Source organism: Paraphaeosphaeria sporulosa (genome assembly GCF_001642045.1).
Source record: "Paraphaeosphaeria sporulosa strain AP3s5-JAC2a unplaced genomic scaffold CC84scaffold_10, whole genome shotgun sequence".
Classification (NCBI taxonomy): domain Eukaryota; kingdom Fungi; phylum Ascomycota; class Dothideomycetes; order Pleosporales; family Didymosphaeriaceae; genus Paraphaeosphaeria; species Paraphaeosphaeria sporulosa.
In genome coordinates this window covers 641721-657079 of record NW_017253369.1, presented here as the reverse complement: position 1 = coordinate 657079, position 15359 = coordinate 641721, and the positions used below count along the sequence as shown (strand labels likewise).

The 15359-nt window shown below is 50.9% G+C and overlaps 4 protein-coding genes across 4 annotated transcripts; 1 reads left to right on the top strand and 3 right to left on the bottom strand.

Moving 5' to 3' along the window:
* Positions 1 to 242: 242 nt before the first annotated feature.
* CC84DRAFT_201142 (ankyrin) lies at positions 243 to 1367 on the bottom strand. Its single transcript, XM_018185567.1, has 2 exons — positions 1312 to 1367; positions 243 to 1249 (listed from the first exon to the last, which is right to left on the bottom strand). Exon 2 carries the CDS (start codon positions 1167 to 1169, stop codon positions 279 to 281), a length of 891 nt encoding a protein of 296 aa, XP_018031920.1. The 5' UTR covers positions 1170 to 1249; positions 1312 to 1367; the 3' UTR covers positions 243 to 278.
* Positions 1368 to 3599: 2232 nt separating this feature from the next.
* On the bottom strand, positions 3600 to 5034 carry CC84DRAFT_1074976 (uncharacterized protein; the record flags this gene model as incomplete). The annotated part of the gene is made up of 2 exons (XM_018173704.1): positions 3600 to 4822; positions 4878 to 5034. Coding segments are annotated over 2 exons (1380 nt in total), but the record flags the coding sequence as incomplete, so codon positions are not given.
* Positions 5035 to 5579: 545 nt separating this feature from the next.
* Positions 5580 to 8189, bottom strand: CC84DRAFT_1153461 (putative oligopeptide transporter; the record flags this gene model as incomplete). The annotated part of the gene is made up of 7 exons (XM_018176839.1): positions 7860 to 8189; positions 7703 to 7813; positions 7501 to 7655; positions 7400 to 7443; positions 6138 to 7352; positions 5915 to 6090; positions 5580 to 5866 (listed from the first exon to the last, which is right to left on the bottom strand). Exons 1-7 carry the CDS (start codon positions 8158 to 8160, stop codon positions 5580 to 5582), a joined length of 2289 nt encoding a protein of 762 aa, XP_018031918.1. The 5' UTR covers positions 8161 to 8189.
* A 1362-nt stretch (positions 8190 to 9551) lies between these two features.
* On the top strand, positions 9552 to 13621 carry CC84DRAFT_1127333 (RecF/RecN/SMC protein). The gene is made up of 5 exons (XM_018175768.1): positions 9552 to 9613; positions 9660 to 9700; positions 9753 to 9873; positions 9937 to 13019; positions 13068 to 13621. The coding sequence occupies exons 1-5, from the start codon at positions 9587 to 9589 to the stop codon at positions 13336 to 13338; spliced, it is 3543 nt and encodes a 1180-aa protein (XP_018031917.1). The 5' UTR covers positions 9552 to 9586; the 3' UTR covers positions 13339 to 13621.
* The last annotated feature ends 1738 nt before the right edge of the window (positions 13622 to 15359 follow it).

The window sequence follows — 15359 nt, the reverse complement described above, 5'->3', positions numbered from 1 at the left end:
GTGCTGCTGATGTTTGTCATTCGAGCTGTTGGGTCTACAGGAAAGAAGGTCCCACGATGGAAAGTGGCAGTTGCACTAGTCCGCATTAGGTTAAGTAGGACTGCCGCCTGCGCTAGCCTGTGAGAGACGTGGCCACGCATAAAACTGTCGTACAACGCCAGGACAGAAGTTTAATACAGTGTGTTACCTCAAGGTACGGAATACATAGGCAACGTAGGACACAATTTCTCACTAGAATGTAGCGTTCAAGGAGATAGAAAACGGATCTACTAGGCCATCTAGTCGCTGTCATCAGTGTCCCCGTCCCACTTGAATACCCTCCTACCAGGCAACCTATGCCTCCGCAATTTTGAATCAGAGTCATCCCCATCACTCCTCGCGGGCAAATCATCTTCCGAATCAGTGACCCAGCTTCTCTCTTTCCTTTTTTCGATTACGACGCAGTCACACTCTCGCGACGACTGCTCTTTCTCTGGAACAGCCCCGTTCCGGAGCAGCAGCTTGCGCACCTCATCCCTCGCCCATGACAGCGCAATGCCAATACTTATGTATCCCTTCCACTGCTCAGGCTCCACTTCTGAATCTGAAGAGTCAAGATCCGCATAATGCCGTGCTCGCCGTCGCTTATCTCGCTTAGACGGTAGTCGACCATGCGCATGATGCTCAATAGGCTTATTTGGGTCCGCACCGTGCTGAAGCAAGAGTTCAACTACCTCATAGTGTCCACGCTCTGCAGCGACCGCCAAGGCTGTAAGAGGTGCATCGCATTGGTGGAATGTCCAATGGCTTCGCTCGATGAAAGAAGAGCACTGCCGCTTGTCCAATGGCGCAAGAATCAGCTGGGCATCTGGATCCGCACCAGCGAGCAAGAGCATCTCGACAAGTTCACGATCGCCTCTTGATGCTACTTGCATCAAGGGCGTTATTCCGTCTGTTGTTGCCACATTCGGGTCTGCGCCGTACTCGAGGAGCAGCCGGACGAGATCTGGGTTAGAATTCACAGCGACATGGAGTGGGGTTCTGCCTTCTTGCGTTTTCGCGTTCACTGGAGCCCCTTTCTTGAGTAGGAGTTCAACAATAGCAGCTTGACGGGCAGCGGGAGTGAGCTCCTGATCTATGATCCTGAAGTAGAGCGGGTCATCGAGTTTTGAGTGAAACCTTTGGAGCATAGTCTCGGAGAGCTTATCATACGGTAACAGCTTGTCTCCTGTGTTGTCGTTGTGGGGTTTGATATGCGGCAACTCGAACTCTGACTACTCGATGTTAGTCAGTGCAAGATGGCGATCCTAGTCCTCATTTTGGTGAACTTACGTCGGAGCTCTCATCCTTGAATCTTTTCTTGTGCGACTCAGTCTTTTCCCATTGCCTTATAGAGTATTTTGCCAGACTAGTTCGAGGATGCTCCTTCGATGTCTGAAGCTCCGGATGGCCGACTACAAGGAATGAGCACCCTGACAAGCCTCCAGTGCTCAGAGACATGTTGAAACCAATGTGGTTCGAAGAATGACTCTGAACGGCAACATGCAGTGCTGTTGTTCCACAAGTCTTGAAACGGTATTTGTTGTACTTCGTTCTTTGTCGAGAAGGGGTCTTGAACGTAACATCCGCGCCATGACCCAGGAGTATCGCTGCAGTAGTGTAGGCTCTGTGCGTCAATGCGATCAGAAGGGGCTTCCAGTTCAGATCTTCCAGATCACTTGCTTCGCTTCCAAAATTCTCGGCAAGACGCGTTTTCATTGTCAGACCATGTTTGTTTGGGTCTGAGCCTGCCATACAAAGAGCCCAGCACAGCTTAGTGTTACCAAGGCGAGCAGCTGCAGCCAACGGAAATCCTGTGGGCGCCAGTGTTTGAATCAGAGTATCATCATCAGAGAGTGCTCCTGTGCTCGTCAATGCATCGAAGCTTTTGTTGAAGCGATTGAACCCAGGGTAAAGGCTAGACAGGTTCATAGCGAAGACTTGGCGTGTCCAGTACTGTAAAACCGAACGTCCAGCTGCATCGCATGCAGAGCTATCAGCACCCTTATCCAGAATAAGCTTCAAAATTTTGGACGAGCGGCCGTGGAAGTCACCGCAGAAGAAGTGCATCAGGGCTGTGCGGCCCCATTGATCGGCCTGCTCGACCTTGGCACCTGCCTCTATTAGGCCTTCCGTTGCAGTTGGAGAGCTTTTCAGCGCAAGCATCAGTGGATACTCTCCTCTAGCGCTCATTTGATCCAAAGGCGACTGCGTGGGTGGTGTCTTGCAAAGAGTCTGCAGTGTTGAAAGAATGCGAGCTTTTCGACGTTGTTGCTGTTGTCTTAGAGGCAGTTCCCTAAAGGCTGATCTGGAACTAACCGAGAATGATGATCGCGTATCCTTGATAATTTTCTTAGGTCCATAGAGAAACATTTGAAGGGCAGTCAGTCCGTTCGAAGTCTTGGCCATTGGATCTGCACCCAATTCGACTAATGTGTCCACGCTATCGTGATACCAGAGGGAGGCCGCAATATGAAGAGCAGTCATGCCATCGTCCCGGCATTGCACGTTGATTGGGGCACCAGCTTTGGAGAGATGGCGGCAGAAAGAAGCATCCAGGAATCCTCCTGCTTTCCATAACAGCTGAGCGTATTCCTTGGCTTGAGCGGATGATTCCAGCCAGCCTGCCAAAACCAGGAATATCTCCGCATTAGGATGGTCGTTCATTGATCTCACCATGGCTGTTAGAGCTGGCGACCATGGCTCCTTCCAGCCCAGTTCTCTTTTCTTCCTGAGCTCTTCTCCTGTGCGACTGGACCACCCATGCCAAAGCCTTCTCCGGTACATGATGTGCTCCGGCACTTGGTCGAGCCAATCGATATCGTTGACTGAAGATAAGATATACTTCAAGGCAATCGATGCCCCGTCACTGATACAGGTCCAAATCATCTTCGGAGTACGAAGATCGGTAGAGAGAAATGCAGCTCGTGCAACCTGTCCGTGTTCGATACATTGTGCTGCTTTTGCAAGACTTGTGTATTCATACTCTCCATAAGCCAAATGATATCGATCGATCAGATCATAGCCATCTGCAGCTGTCCAAGTTGGACTTTTTGGGGAAGACCTGGTTGTTGGTGAGTAAGAGTCTGGCAACCTAGCGTCATGCTGACTTACGCAACTTCCGCCGATGGGAGTGATGGATCATCAAGTAGAGTGTGGATTGTCTGGTCCATTTGAAATAACTTTTTCAAGCAAACCTCCCGGAGAACTGCCCCATACTTGGCCGATAGCTGGAATTTCTTGTAATCGTCCTCCCAGGCACTGGATATTATCGACTCAGGTCTCGACGTGTTCGTACACATGTAGTCCCCAAATATCAGAAACCACCCCCAAAAGGAGGGCTTGCTCACGTCGAGGATTGATGCATGATGTGGATCACGCAAAGCGACCAGGGCATCGTCACCTCCGAGCATGGCGTGCTCGTACCAGTTGAAGGCCGTATATTGAAGAAACGGTTTGTTTTCGAGCAATGCCTTTATATCATCATGAAAGCCATTTCCAGCATCTAGACTATCAAAACTATGGCCAGACAGGTGAGTCTTTCAGGTATAATACCAGCCATGGGAAAACACTCACACATTAAGAACCCACGATCTTGAGATATTGAAGTTGAGTAGATCCGTGCATGCAATTAGCATGACGAGGTTTGCACCTGCTTTGGTTATGCAGCCTCTCCAAGTGCGCTGCCGACCTTTCTCTCGACCCGCAATTGAACTAGACGTCGTTGACATGATTTCGTTCATCGGGACGACTGTGTTTGTATTATCCAGACTTGCCATGAGGTGCTCTCGCGCTGTCTGATGAAACAAATGGACGGAGTTCTTCACGAATGTGATGAATAAACCACACTGTGCTCGAACAAGGCGTTTGAACTCCTCGTCATCCGCCGGCAGCTGTAAATCTTCGTAGGATTGCGGGGCCTTAGTGGCAGGGTCTCGTGGCTGTGTTAATACATACAAAACCTTGAGCTCCGATATCTTGAGCGTCTTCCGAGAGGCCAGAATGACGCAGAACAATCGACGAGCATGCTCTCTATTGCGACTTCTGTCCAGCATCTTATCAAACTGGTCGCCCAGAGTCTGCGGTATATCTGCAAGTATCGCATGGATCATGTCCTTTTCCGCGCTCTCCTGCATCAACTCGTGCGAGTCCAGGAGCTCAAAAGTCATCCGAACGGCCATGAAAGACCTCGTCTGCAAGTTCTGATTTGAGATCGCTTCGACGAGGATTTCCAACGTGTTTTGTGCCAGTCGGTGCTTCTTGGCCAGCTCTTCCGCTTTGAAACGTATAATCGACTGGACGTCAGACTGAACTCTGGCATATTCGCCTGCCAGATGCCGGATCGTTTTGGATGTGATCAGGTCTGTGTATGGGTGGTTCTCATCCTGGTAGGGCCGAGAGGTTACTACGAATTTCAGCTTTGTACTCGAACTTTCTACTCCTGATTTGAACGCATCGGCCAGATCAGACACGAGCTGTCGTCTACCCGCAGGTGCACACTCATCTACTGCGTCCAGTATGCAAATCAACTCCCGGTGTGTATCAGTGGCGGCCGCCTGGAGAATAGGCCACAGTTTCTCGGTCTGATATCGTATTCCATGACCGTATTGTTTGTACAAGTCCCTTGCGTGCTTGATTAGGCTGCGCTCTTGGACAAATACCTGGTATATTATTGAACTCAGGGCGTCTTCGTAGCTTCGAAGCTGGTCATCGTCATCCTTGAAGAAAAAGTACCCAACCACTGGCTGGCCGTCGCAATGTTGCAGCTTGTCTACCAAAGTCCTCATTACGGTGGATTTACCTCCTGGTTGCTTTTAGTATTGCTTAAGTATTGCTATCCTTGAATTGTTTTGACATACCACCTGCTTCAGCAGTCACGAACAGAAGCTGTAGCCCCTTGGCAGCCCGAAAGGCCTCATATTCGGGATGATGAAAGAACCACTGCCCAGAATCAGGAGCACACTTATTATTTCTGTCTTTCTGAAACACATGGTTGGTTTCGAGCTTAAATGCGTTCACAATATCGTTGTCTGCTCCCGCATCCCCGCCCGACTTGGCGAAAGCCATGATGTATAGAGACACAAGGAGTAGACTGAGTGATTGAAGATGAGAGTAACCGTATGTTTCTCGAACAGTGAATCAATAGCAAGTAATAGAGTGATGGATACAGCCGTAATGCAATGTGAGGAGCTGAAGGTGGCGCGCTTATGTCAGCGCAAGGATCTACAGGCTAGGCAGCAATGAAGGAGCAAGTGCGATGTTGGTGCACTTTCGATGTGCAATTCGTACGAACTGAAAGTTGTGCAATTATGGTCACGAAAGGTCCAAACCTTGATACAACGACAAAACTGGGTTCTTTGCAGGAGACCTGCCGGTAAACACTTACGCTAAATCACTACACTTCAAGTTCATGAAGGTATAGTTAGGCGAATTATTACAGGATTGGGTGTGCGCCTAAATCATGTTTTTCTGTGCCAGGCACTGTGGCACGAACGACCCTATACAAACGCTAATCCCTATCACTGTCGACTCAGCCGAGCCCATGGTTCCAGATTGCGAATCTACTCCAGAGCAAAGCACCTCTCCACGCTTGTTTCGTTGTTACCCCACCAATATGGCATGTTGATAACCTTCCCGCTGCTGAAGATAACGAAAATAAGCAGCATCGCAATATTGAAACCGGCGTCAAACGCCGCAGCGACAAGGTAGTTGTAGCGTTTCCAGGTCTGGAACCGGTGACGGTAGAACCAGTACATGCAAATGTAGCCGACAATGAAGCGCGAAATGTAGCCAGTCGAAAGATTGCCGTAGAATTGAGACATTCCTGTGCCGAAGATCGTAACATTCCCTTTTGAATGTAAGAGGCTGCAATATTCTCACAAAGAGCATAACTTACAGAGGTGGAACTTGAGCTTGGATTTTGGAAAAGCTTTGTGCAGCGCAAAGAGCAGGAACGGAGCTAGAGCACCATACAAGAAGGCGTACGGTAGCGGCTTGTACATGGCTTGCGAGAACAGCCGTTTCGGTCCTACTAGCACGTATTGTACGCCCAGTGTATTATAGTTAGAAAGACTGTTGGTCAGCCGACGCCTCATTTTGCTCCATGTGGGGAGACGCACCTTTGGCCAGTCCATTGGTGCAAGGGGTCAGTCTTGTCGCCTAGCAGGAAGTCGCGCTTAGTCTTTAATATCCACTGGATGATGCCGTAGTTTATCGGAACGCCTAGCAGTTCGCCAAAGATCTGGCTAAGGAAGATTGCGCGTGGTGGTACGTGCATGTAGTGTCCTATCTTTTGGTCTTGTAGCATATACTGAGCGCGATACCAGATGTCCCCAGCGATTGAGCCATATGCGGTGGCTCCAGCAGGGTGCTTGTGCCCGTTCGTGGCGTGCACCATGTAGCCATACAGAAGCTCGTTGAACGAGCCAATCGGTACCTGGAAACTGGAGAAGGAATAAAGCCAAGCGAACGGAATGATCATAGCACCAGAAGAAAAGATGGCGACGAAGAAGGTCCAAATAGGAATGAAGAAGTATCCACATCCTAGTATCGTGATGATGGTGACGAAGGAGGCAACGAACAAAGCAACATACCACCAGAGGGGAACTTCTTCGTAAGATCGCATGAGTACATTCAGGCGATCGGTATAGAAATCGTTGACGCTGGTGTTGCTCTTCCTGTCTTTGGCCCGTTTTCGAAGCACCTGAATTGTTTCTTTGATCTTGGGATATCCGAACAATGCCATCCAAGTCAGGGCACTAATGTAGGAGGAGTAGTCGAAGAACAGACTCCACAACTGCTGTGTTCCGACATATATTGGTCCATGCTCTTGATAAGCGGTCTCGTTGAAGGTTATGTCCGGGTTGATCAGAGCTGTCACTGGATATCTCGTTCCGTTCTCGAGGAAAAGCCGGTTCGACATGAGCTGATCATTGGCCCAGCTGCTGAGTTTGCCGTACTTAGCCGCTGGTATTAGGACCCAGCAATTGAAGATGAAGGCCACAGTCAACACCACCGTCGTCCAGTAGGGAACAATCATGGGGCTAATCAGCGACTGATTGCTGATGTTTGCCCAATCCAAGGTAAGGTTAAGGAAGCCCATGCCGCCGATCCCGGCACCAACGAAGTTCGCTACCGCATTCCGTGGTGCAACCCAGCAAAGGAAGGATAGCGAGCTGAGCATAGGGAACGCGTATTCTGGGAGGAATTCCCAGAGCGTCATAAAGAGGAAAGCGCCAAAGAATACATACTTCTGCTTCCGAGCAATCCAAGAATCTTGCACAGACTTATGAAGAGTTTCGAAGACAGCAGTCTGCATTAAAGAGTATGGCCAGCTGACATAATGTTAGAACAGAAGGATCAAGGAACTGGAAAGTTTTACACATAGATAGGATCGTATAAGAGGAATTGTCGCGCCAACGCAGCCTAAGACGGTTAAGTACAGCAGAAACTACGTTGTTGGAAAATATGCAGGCCACTCACCATAGCGTATCCAATGTACACAATAGCCCACATGAAGAAGAGGCATGCTGCTACCGGAATCTTGGTGCCATAGTAAAGCTGCGCCAGTGATATGGGGGCCCACGCGGCATTGGAGGTTGCTCCAGAGGCAGCAGTAACCGTGACAAGGACGTTCTCTGTACAGATCAGTGTCGGCTAGTCGCGGGTTGACACCAAACTGTACCCTTTGCGCTCCAAGGGCCAGGATTCAAGCTGAAGCCCCACTTTGTAAACGGAACCCTTATAGTCTTCTTAGGCAGGATTTCTGCAAGCCAAGTTCCGACATAGTGCGAGGCTAACTTTGTTAGAGCAGAGCAACACAAGTAGCAGGCGACTCTCACCAATTTGCACGAAGAGCACTGGATATGCGGAGGCCGTTGTCCTGAAGATGCCCATCTGGAAGAGGATCGCCCCGGGCGGCACAAAGAGGAAACACAAGAGAAAGTAGCGGAAAGTAATGGTCGGCGCATCGGGGTCGTCTTCGAGGCTGACAATCGACCGTACGATTTTGGGGAGATCTCTGAGGTCTTCAGGCAGCTCGGCCTCATCGTCAGCGTCGACATCGATGCCTGGTGCGTCCCCAGGGGTGTTGACCTCGTGGGGCAGCTTCTCGGGATCGTATGGTTTTCCGGAGTCAGCCATTACAGGTTCACCCTTGTCGTCGCCTGCTCGGTCCGAAGTGTTGGTCGTCTCTGTAGCAGTTGTGTTGGCGCGTTTGGGTGCAACAACTTCCTCGCGCGAGCGTCCCCTCCATCGGTTTTGCAGAGACACCATATGGCGTGCTTGCGCAACTGATCGCGCGGTCAAAGTTGAAAAGAAACGAAGCTCTTCGGGCTCGCCGCAGGTTGAGTTTGCGTCCAACGACCTGGATCATCACATTGCAACGATCCACAACCGCATTTAAACGAATTGAATTCAAAGTACGACATAGGTCCTTGGTATCGCGCAAATCGAAGATAGACTGCGGATACATGTGATTGGTAGCCGGTTGAATACAGCTTCCTGTTCGGTAGTCGTTCGGACAACCCCGCTAATCCCACGCTGCCTAAGCTCACACTTGGTGTGACAAGCATTCTGGTGGCGAGCTTCGGCTGTAAGCTTAGGAAGCTTGTAAAGGATTGGGCGCCATTAGCACTACGGTACGGCTTTGCAGTGGACTGACAGCCAAATGTCGAATTCGAACGAGAAAGCTATTGCGAAGGGCTGATTGAGGGACAAAGCGTCATTCATGTTGAGGCAGCCAAACAGGACCAGAAAGTACGATTGTGGCGAATGACCAGGCGTTCCATAGATCAGATGCCGATGGGATCAGCTGTGCAACCTCATAATTCAAGCACAAGGTCATCTACAGAGTGGCGTACAGGAACCGGATCCGAGGGTCGCCAACACCAATGCAGGGCCGCTGCGCTGATCGCCATTATTGAGGAATCCTGGACATATGGTCAGTGAACCGCATCCTGCGTCAATGTAACCATGACCGTGCACCTGGTCGGGCGCGCAACCGAAGGATAGGCTAGCTAGTTGTGCTGTTTGACTTTGCGTGAGTGTGGAGAATCATCGCTGCTTACACAGGATGCTAGCAACTCGTACGGTAGGCTATTCTGTGTGTTCACCTTTGACTAGATGGCCAGTTGAGACTGGGATGTGGACTACGTGAACATACATCGGATGGCACTCGCATGCGCACAAGCGCGTCTGGTACCATTGGCAGATACTGCACAGTATCTCGATCTTCATCGAGTGTGGCATGCTTGATAGTGGCACAGCTTCTCCTACGGGTGTCGAGAATGCGGGAGATGATCGCAAGCACTGGGGACAAACGAATTCTACAAGCATCTCGGCTATGAGACGATATCTGCGCGTATAGTATGTGGACTCTTGATCTAGATGCTGTGATGCCTTGGGGTTGCTTAGGCTAATCACTTCGCATCGAGACGCGACGCGATTGCGCCCAGGTGGGGCTACACGTGATCTGGCGTTGCCAAGCATCAACGCCCGAAACGGAAAGCGCACAACAACAAACAACAGCCCACCAGCATCCGCCAAAACAACAGCACATGCCACCACCATGAAGATCGTGGAGCTGGTGATAGACGTGCGTATGCTCACGCCCTCGCGCGACCATTGCTAACAACTTGCAGGGCTACAAGTCGTACGCGACTCGCACCGTGATCAGGGACTGGTACGTCAAATCGAGCTGGCACAGAAAGCTGGCGAGGGCTCACAGCAAGCAGGGATAGCAGCTTCAACGCCATCACCGGATTGAACGGCTCCGGGAAGTCCAACATTCTCGATTCGATATGCTTCGTGCTTGGTCTTACCAACCTGAGCTCCGTGCGAGCGTCGAACCTCCAGGTGCGTGATGCGTGATGCGTGCGCGGGGCCAGCCTCGAGTGGAGCGCTGACACTGGAGTATAGGATCTCATATACAAGCGCGGACAGGCCGGTGTCACCAAAGCGAGCGTTACCATTACGTTCGACAACCGTGACAAAGCCAATAGCCCCGAAACGCACAAGAATGTCGACACAATCTCAGTAACGAGAACGATCGTGATCGGTGGAACTACCAAATACCTTATCAACGGAATGCGCGCGCAGCAACACCTAGTTCACAGCTTGTTCCAATCGGTCCAGCTCAACATCAACAACCCCAACTTCCTAATTCAACAGGGATACATTACAAAAGTGTTGAGCATGAAGCCGAAGGAGATTCTGTCGCTTCTTGAGGAGGCCGCCGGAACACGAATGTATGACGACAGGCGAGACAAGGCGCTCAAAACTTTGACGAAGAAGGAACTGAAAGTGCAGGAGCTCAATGGGCTCTTGACGGACGAGATTGGCCCCAAGCTGGACAAGCTACGCCAAGAGAAGCGCGCCTTCCTTGATTTCCAACAGACACAGGGCGATCTCGAACGTTTGATCCGGCTGGTCGTCGCCTACGATTACGTGAATTACAAGGAGAAGTTGCGGCAATCTCTAGACGACCTGGAAGCGAAGAAGCAGCGCGCAGATTTCTTGGAACAGTCGGCCGCACGCATGAAAGGCGAGATCGAATACATTCAGGAGGACATTGAGAAGGTGAAAGCAACGCGCGAAAAGGAACTTCGCAAGGGCGGACAATTCCAAGCCCTCGACGAGGAGGTCAAGACCCATTCTCACGAACTGGTGCGCTTGACGACTGTCCTTGATCTGAAGAAGTCCAGCATATCAGAGGAAGTCGATCGGAAGCGCAACATCGAGGAGAGCGTTCAAGACCTGGAAAAGCAGCTGCAGGAAAAGATAAAGGCCCACGAAAAGCTAGAACAAAAGTACAATGCTGCACACGATGAATTAGCTAAGCAGACCGCGGATGTAAGCGAAAAGGAAGAGCTCCTTCAAACGCTTCAAACGGGCGTGGCGTCGAAGGAAGGCCAGGAAAGCGGTTACCAAGGCAAGCTCCAAGAAGCTCGAAACAGGGAAAGCGCAGCTGCAATCGAACAAGAACAAAGCAAGCTCAAGATCGCGCACCTGGAGAAGCAGATCAAGGAAGATGAGCCGAAAGCCAAGAAAGCCAAAGAGCAGAACTCCGGACTCTTGAAAGAGTTGGAAGCACAAAAACTCCAAGCCAAAAGACTGGAAGCGGAGCTCTCAAAGCTGGGCTTCGATGCTGGGCATGAAGCGGAACTCTACCAACAAGAGTCCCATCTGCAAACTCGGATACAGGACTTACGACGTGAAGCTGATGCTTTGAAGAGGAAGGTTGCCAATATAGACTTCAGCTACGAGAACCCGTCACCAAATTTCGATCGCTCGCGCGTCAAGGGCCTGGTTGCACAGCTTTTCACCCTCGACAAGGACCACACGCGTGCCGGTACTGCTCTGGAGATATGCGCCGGCGGTCGCCTGTACAATGTTGTCGTCGACACCGCAGAGACGAGCAAGCAGTTGATCCAGAATGGGCGGCTCAAAAAACGATACACTGTGATCCCATTGAACAAGATAAAAGCATTCAAGGCCTCCGCCGAGAAGATTGGCGCTGCTCAACGTGAAGCTCCTGGCAAAGCCAACTTGGCCTTGTCTCTCATAGGGTACGACGACGAAGTTTCCGTCGCTATGGAATATGTCTTCGGGAACACGTTCATTTGCGAAGATGCCAAAACGGCCAAGGCGGTAGCCTTTGGTGGGCCGCGGACGAAGAGCGTTACTCTGGAAGGTGACGTATACGAACCTCAAGGAACGCTATCTGGAGGAAGCGCGCCCCAGACGAGCGGTGTTCTTGTGACGCTGCAGAAATTCAACGAGATCACTGGCGAACTCCAAGCACAGGAGCAGCAGCTTGCTGAACTTCAAGCCACCATGGCTAGGGAGAGGAAGAAGCTCGATGGTGCCAAGAGGCTAAAGCAGGAGCTGGACCTAAAGACTCATGCCATCCAGCTTACGGAGAGCCAGATCAGTGGAAACTCATCTTCATCGATCATCCAAGCAGTAGAGGAGATGAAGAAATCCATCGGTCAACTCAAAGACGACATCAAAGCCGCCAAGTCCAGGCAAGACGAAGCGTCCAAAGACATCAAGCGCGTCGAGAAAGACATGAAGGAGTTTAACAGCAACAAAGGTAGCAAACTTGCGGAACTGCAGTCTTCGCTCGACAAACTCAAAAAGGCGTTGGCCAAGAACAGCGCTTCTCTCAAGCCGCTTCAAGCTGAAAACCGAGAAGCGAAGGTCGTAGTTGATCATATTGCGGGAGATCTTGCAGCCGCGAAGGAGCAGCTGGAAGAGGCTCAAACAACATTGAGCAGTTCGCAAGAAGAAATCGATGCACTCGTCGCTGAGCAGGCCAGGGTGAAACACGACCATGACGTTGCTCAGGCTAATCTTGCGGACGAACAGAAGAAACTCACAAGTTTTGATGACGAACTGCGCGCACTCGAGGACGCGATCAAGACCAAAAATTCATCGATCACGGAGGCAAAGCTAGAGCAGCAGAAGCTAGGTCACGAGATCGAGCGCTTCGACAAGGAACGCGACGAAGCATCGGGCAGAATCGAAGCACTCGAGAAAGAGCACGACTGGATCGAGCTGGAAAGCGAGCAGTTCGGAAGATCCGGCACCATATACGATTACAGAGGGCAGAATATGTCCGATTGCAAGAGTCGACGGAAGACCATGGACGAGCGATTGCGAGGCATGAAGAATAAGATTAACCCCAAGGTCATGGCGATGATCGACAGTGTCGAGAAGAAGGAAGTCAGCTTGAAGAAAAACATGTCCATTGTGATCAAAGACAAGCAGAAGATCGAAGAGACGATAAAGAAGCTAGACAGGTATAAACACGAGAAGCTGGAGGAGACGTGGGCCAAAGTCAACGGCTACTTTGGCACCATCTTCAACGATCTTTTGCCGGGTGCCTTCGCTAAGCTAGATCCGTTGGAAGGCAAGTCTGTTTCAGAGGGTCTTGATATCAAGGTCATGCTAGGCAAAGTCTGGAAGCAGTCTTTGACCGAGTTGAGTGGTGGTCAACGGTAAGCCCTGATGTTCATTTACACAGGACAACGTCTAACGTATCATAGATCCTTGGCAGCCCTCGCGCTGATCCTGGCTCTGCTTCAATATAAGCCAGCGCCCATGTACATCCTGGACGAGGTCGATTCGGCATTAGATCCGTCGCATACACAGAACATCGGTCGTATCATCAAGGAGCGCTTCACGGAGTCACAATTCATCATCGTTAGTCTGAAGGATGGCATGTTTGATAATGCAAACCGCCTATTCCGCATTTACTTTGCTGACGGTACGAGCAAATACGAGATTATGCCAACGAAGGGCGCAGCTCGTAGGTAGTGGGGTTGTATAATGATCATGTTATGAAGGAACGAGCAGGCGCTTCTCGGGCGTACATGGTTTGGGTTAGGATAACTACCAGGGTTGGAAAGTGGGATTGCATCACGCGGCGCCTGTCTATCTTTTTGCATATCGAATTTCATTGGTCTAGTCGACGGTGTTTGGCAGGTAGGTTTTCCGTTCTAGCAACATGTCTTGCATACCTCCTTCCTCTTTAGGGCTTTGGCCGCTCACAGCGTCCCTAAACTTTAGCGCAATCTCTTCATTTGACTGGCGCAACGGTTGTGTACTGTTTTGCAGCTGGCAGCGCACCCGCGTCTGTATTACCATCTCCATCTTCCTATGATAATCCTTCCTTCACTCGTCTATCACCCTGTTTCGTACCAAGTTGAGCGGAAGCGAGCCTCTGCAAAATCTTGCGGTACCTACTCGCCTATAGACTTGGATGTCGGCAGGTTTATCTCCTCACTCCGTGGAGGTTGAGTCCTGTCGCCCTGACGTCATCAAATATCTTGCAGCCTCGAGCGTGGACGCGCAGCCCTTTGGTGATCATGGAATCCATGGCGCAATTGCACCCAGGCCAGGCATTACTAGGTACTACACATCATTGAAGGATCATGCAATTGCTGTACACAGCGCAAAATTGACACCTGGCGGTGGTGGGTTGCTAACCGTTAGTTCATGTACTATAGACTAACCGTCTGTGAACCTCTAGGACAAGGTTCATCGCCGCGAGTCGAGGATAGACGGGAGGGATTCGCTTGGGAAACAGAACCAACGGATGAGCCGCACCATGCAAATGATCGATCGCCGCACATTACCCGAGCTCCTCCAACCCTTGAGGAGCTCTCCAGCGCCGATTCGAAGGCCCGTGTCTGGGAAGATGGCCGGCCAAAAGACCCCACAACAGAACCATTGTCCCCGGCTTCGACGAAAGAGCTCTCGGTACCTTCATCTCTCCACACTCCGTCACGGACAGAAACCAACAGATCTTCGATCAGCGATGTTGCGAGAGGCATGAGGAGACATTTCCCAGATCTGCGTATGTTCTACGCGGGAGAGAAGAAGGGCAATCCTGAGATCAAGCGCTCACATGCACCGCATGACTCCGTGAGGACAAGCCCTAAAGCCTGCCAATCACTTGAAAGTACGCACAAGTGGGCGGATACGCCAGCCTCAAAATTGAGCCAGCCACCGAAAGCTACACTCAAGGATCGCAGACAATTGGCTCGTAAGGAAGCTATGAAACTCACGCTTCCACTTGAATTGCCCACGATCCCACCCCGAAGTCGCATGCCGGTCGCTGAGTCTTATAGCCTGATTCCGTCTCGGCCTCGCAGTCCTAAGACACCTTGGACTGAGGATAGACCTCCAGAGTGGTACCATCAAGGGCCAAGGACAGCACCTGCTCCAATCACTGAGGTCGAGGAGCAAACTGTGTCCGCGAAGAGCACTCCAGACGGCACCTTGCAAACTCCTCAAGTGGAAATGCCAACAACTAAGGCGCCTAATGGATATATACTTGGTCGATTTCGGTGGAGAACTTCCAAAAAGGCATTGAAACCCAGCCATGAAGAGCGTAGGAATTCAGATGATACTCATACCCGGTCACCTCGAGACGTCACCGTGCCGCAAACCGAGCGAGGGATGCGTTCTCGCTCTCGTCGATTTCGCAGCTCCTCTAACGATCTTAGCACAACTCCGCAGTCTGAACGTTCACAATCGTCATTTACATTATCGCGTTTACTGAAGCCAAAACGCCCGGATAAGCGATTGCTAACGCCCCCTTTTACAAGACGAGACAAATCATACGGGCCCTGCAAACAATCAATGACACCAACTAATGTGGAAGCCCTAGATAAAATGCCCATTCCACCGTCTTTTGTGCCACCGGGGCTGAACCGTGTGCCCACGCCGCCGATATTTGAAGCGAACGGTGAGCTTAAAGGCAAACTTGCCGACTTCTTTTTTGATCTCCAAGGCGTACATACACACAGAATGCCAGCTTCACCAGGGGGTGT

What these genes read in the sequence shown, in the direction of transcription:
- CC84DRAFT_1127333 (XM_018175768.1), top strand. Translation starts at nt 9,587, where the DNA reads ATGAAGATCGTGGAGCTGGTGATAGAC. An exon ending in TCGTGGAGCTGGTGATAGAC is followed by an intron (nt 9,614 to 9,659) that starts GTGCGTATGCTC and finishes AACAACTTGCAG; the next exon opens with GGCTACAAGTCGTACGCGAC. An exon ending in CGCACCGTGATCAGGGACTG is followed by an intron (nt 9,701 to 9,752) that starts GTACGTCAAATC and finishes CACAGCAAGCAG; the next exon opens with GGATAGCAGCTTCAACGCCA.
- CC84DRAFT_201142 (XM_018185567.1), bottom strand. Translation starts at nt 1,169, where the DNA reads ATGCTCCAAAGGTTTCACTCAAAACTCGATGACCCGCTCTACTTCAGG.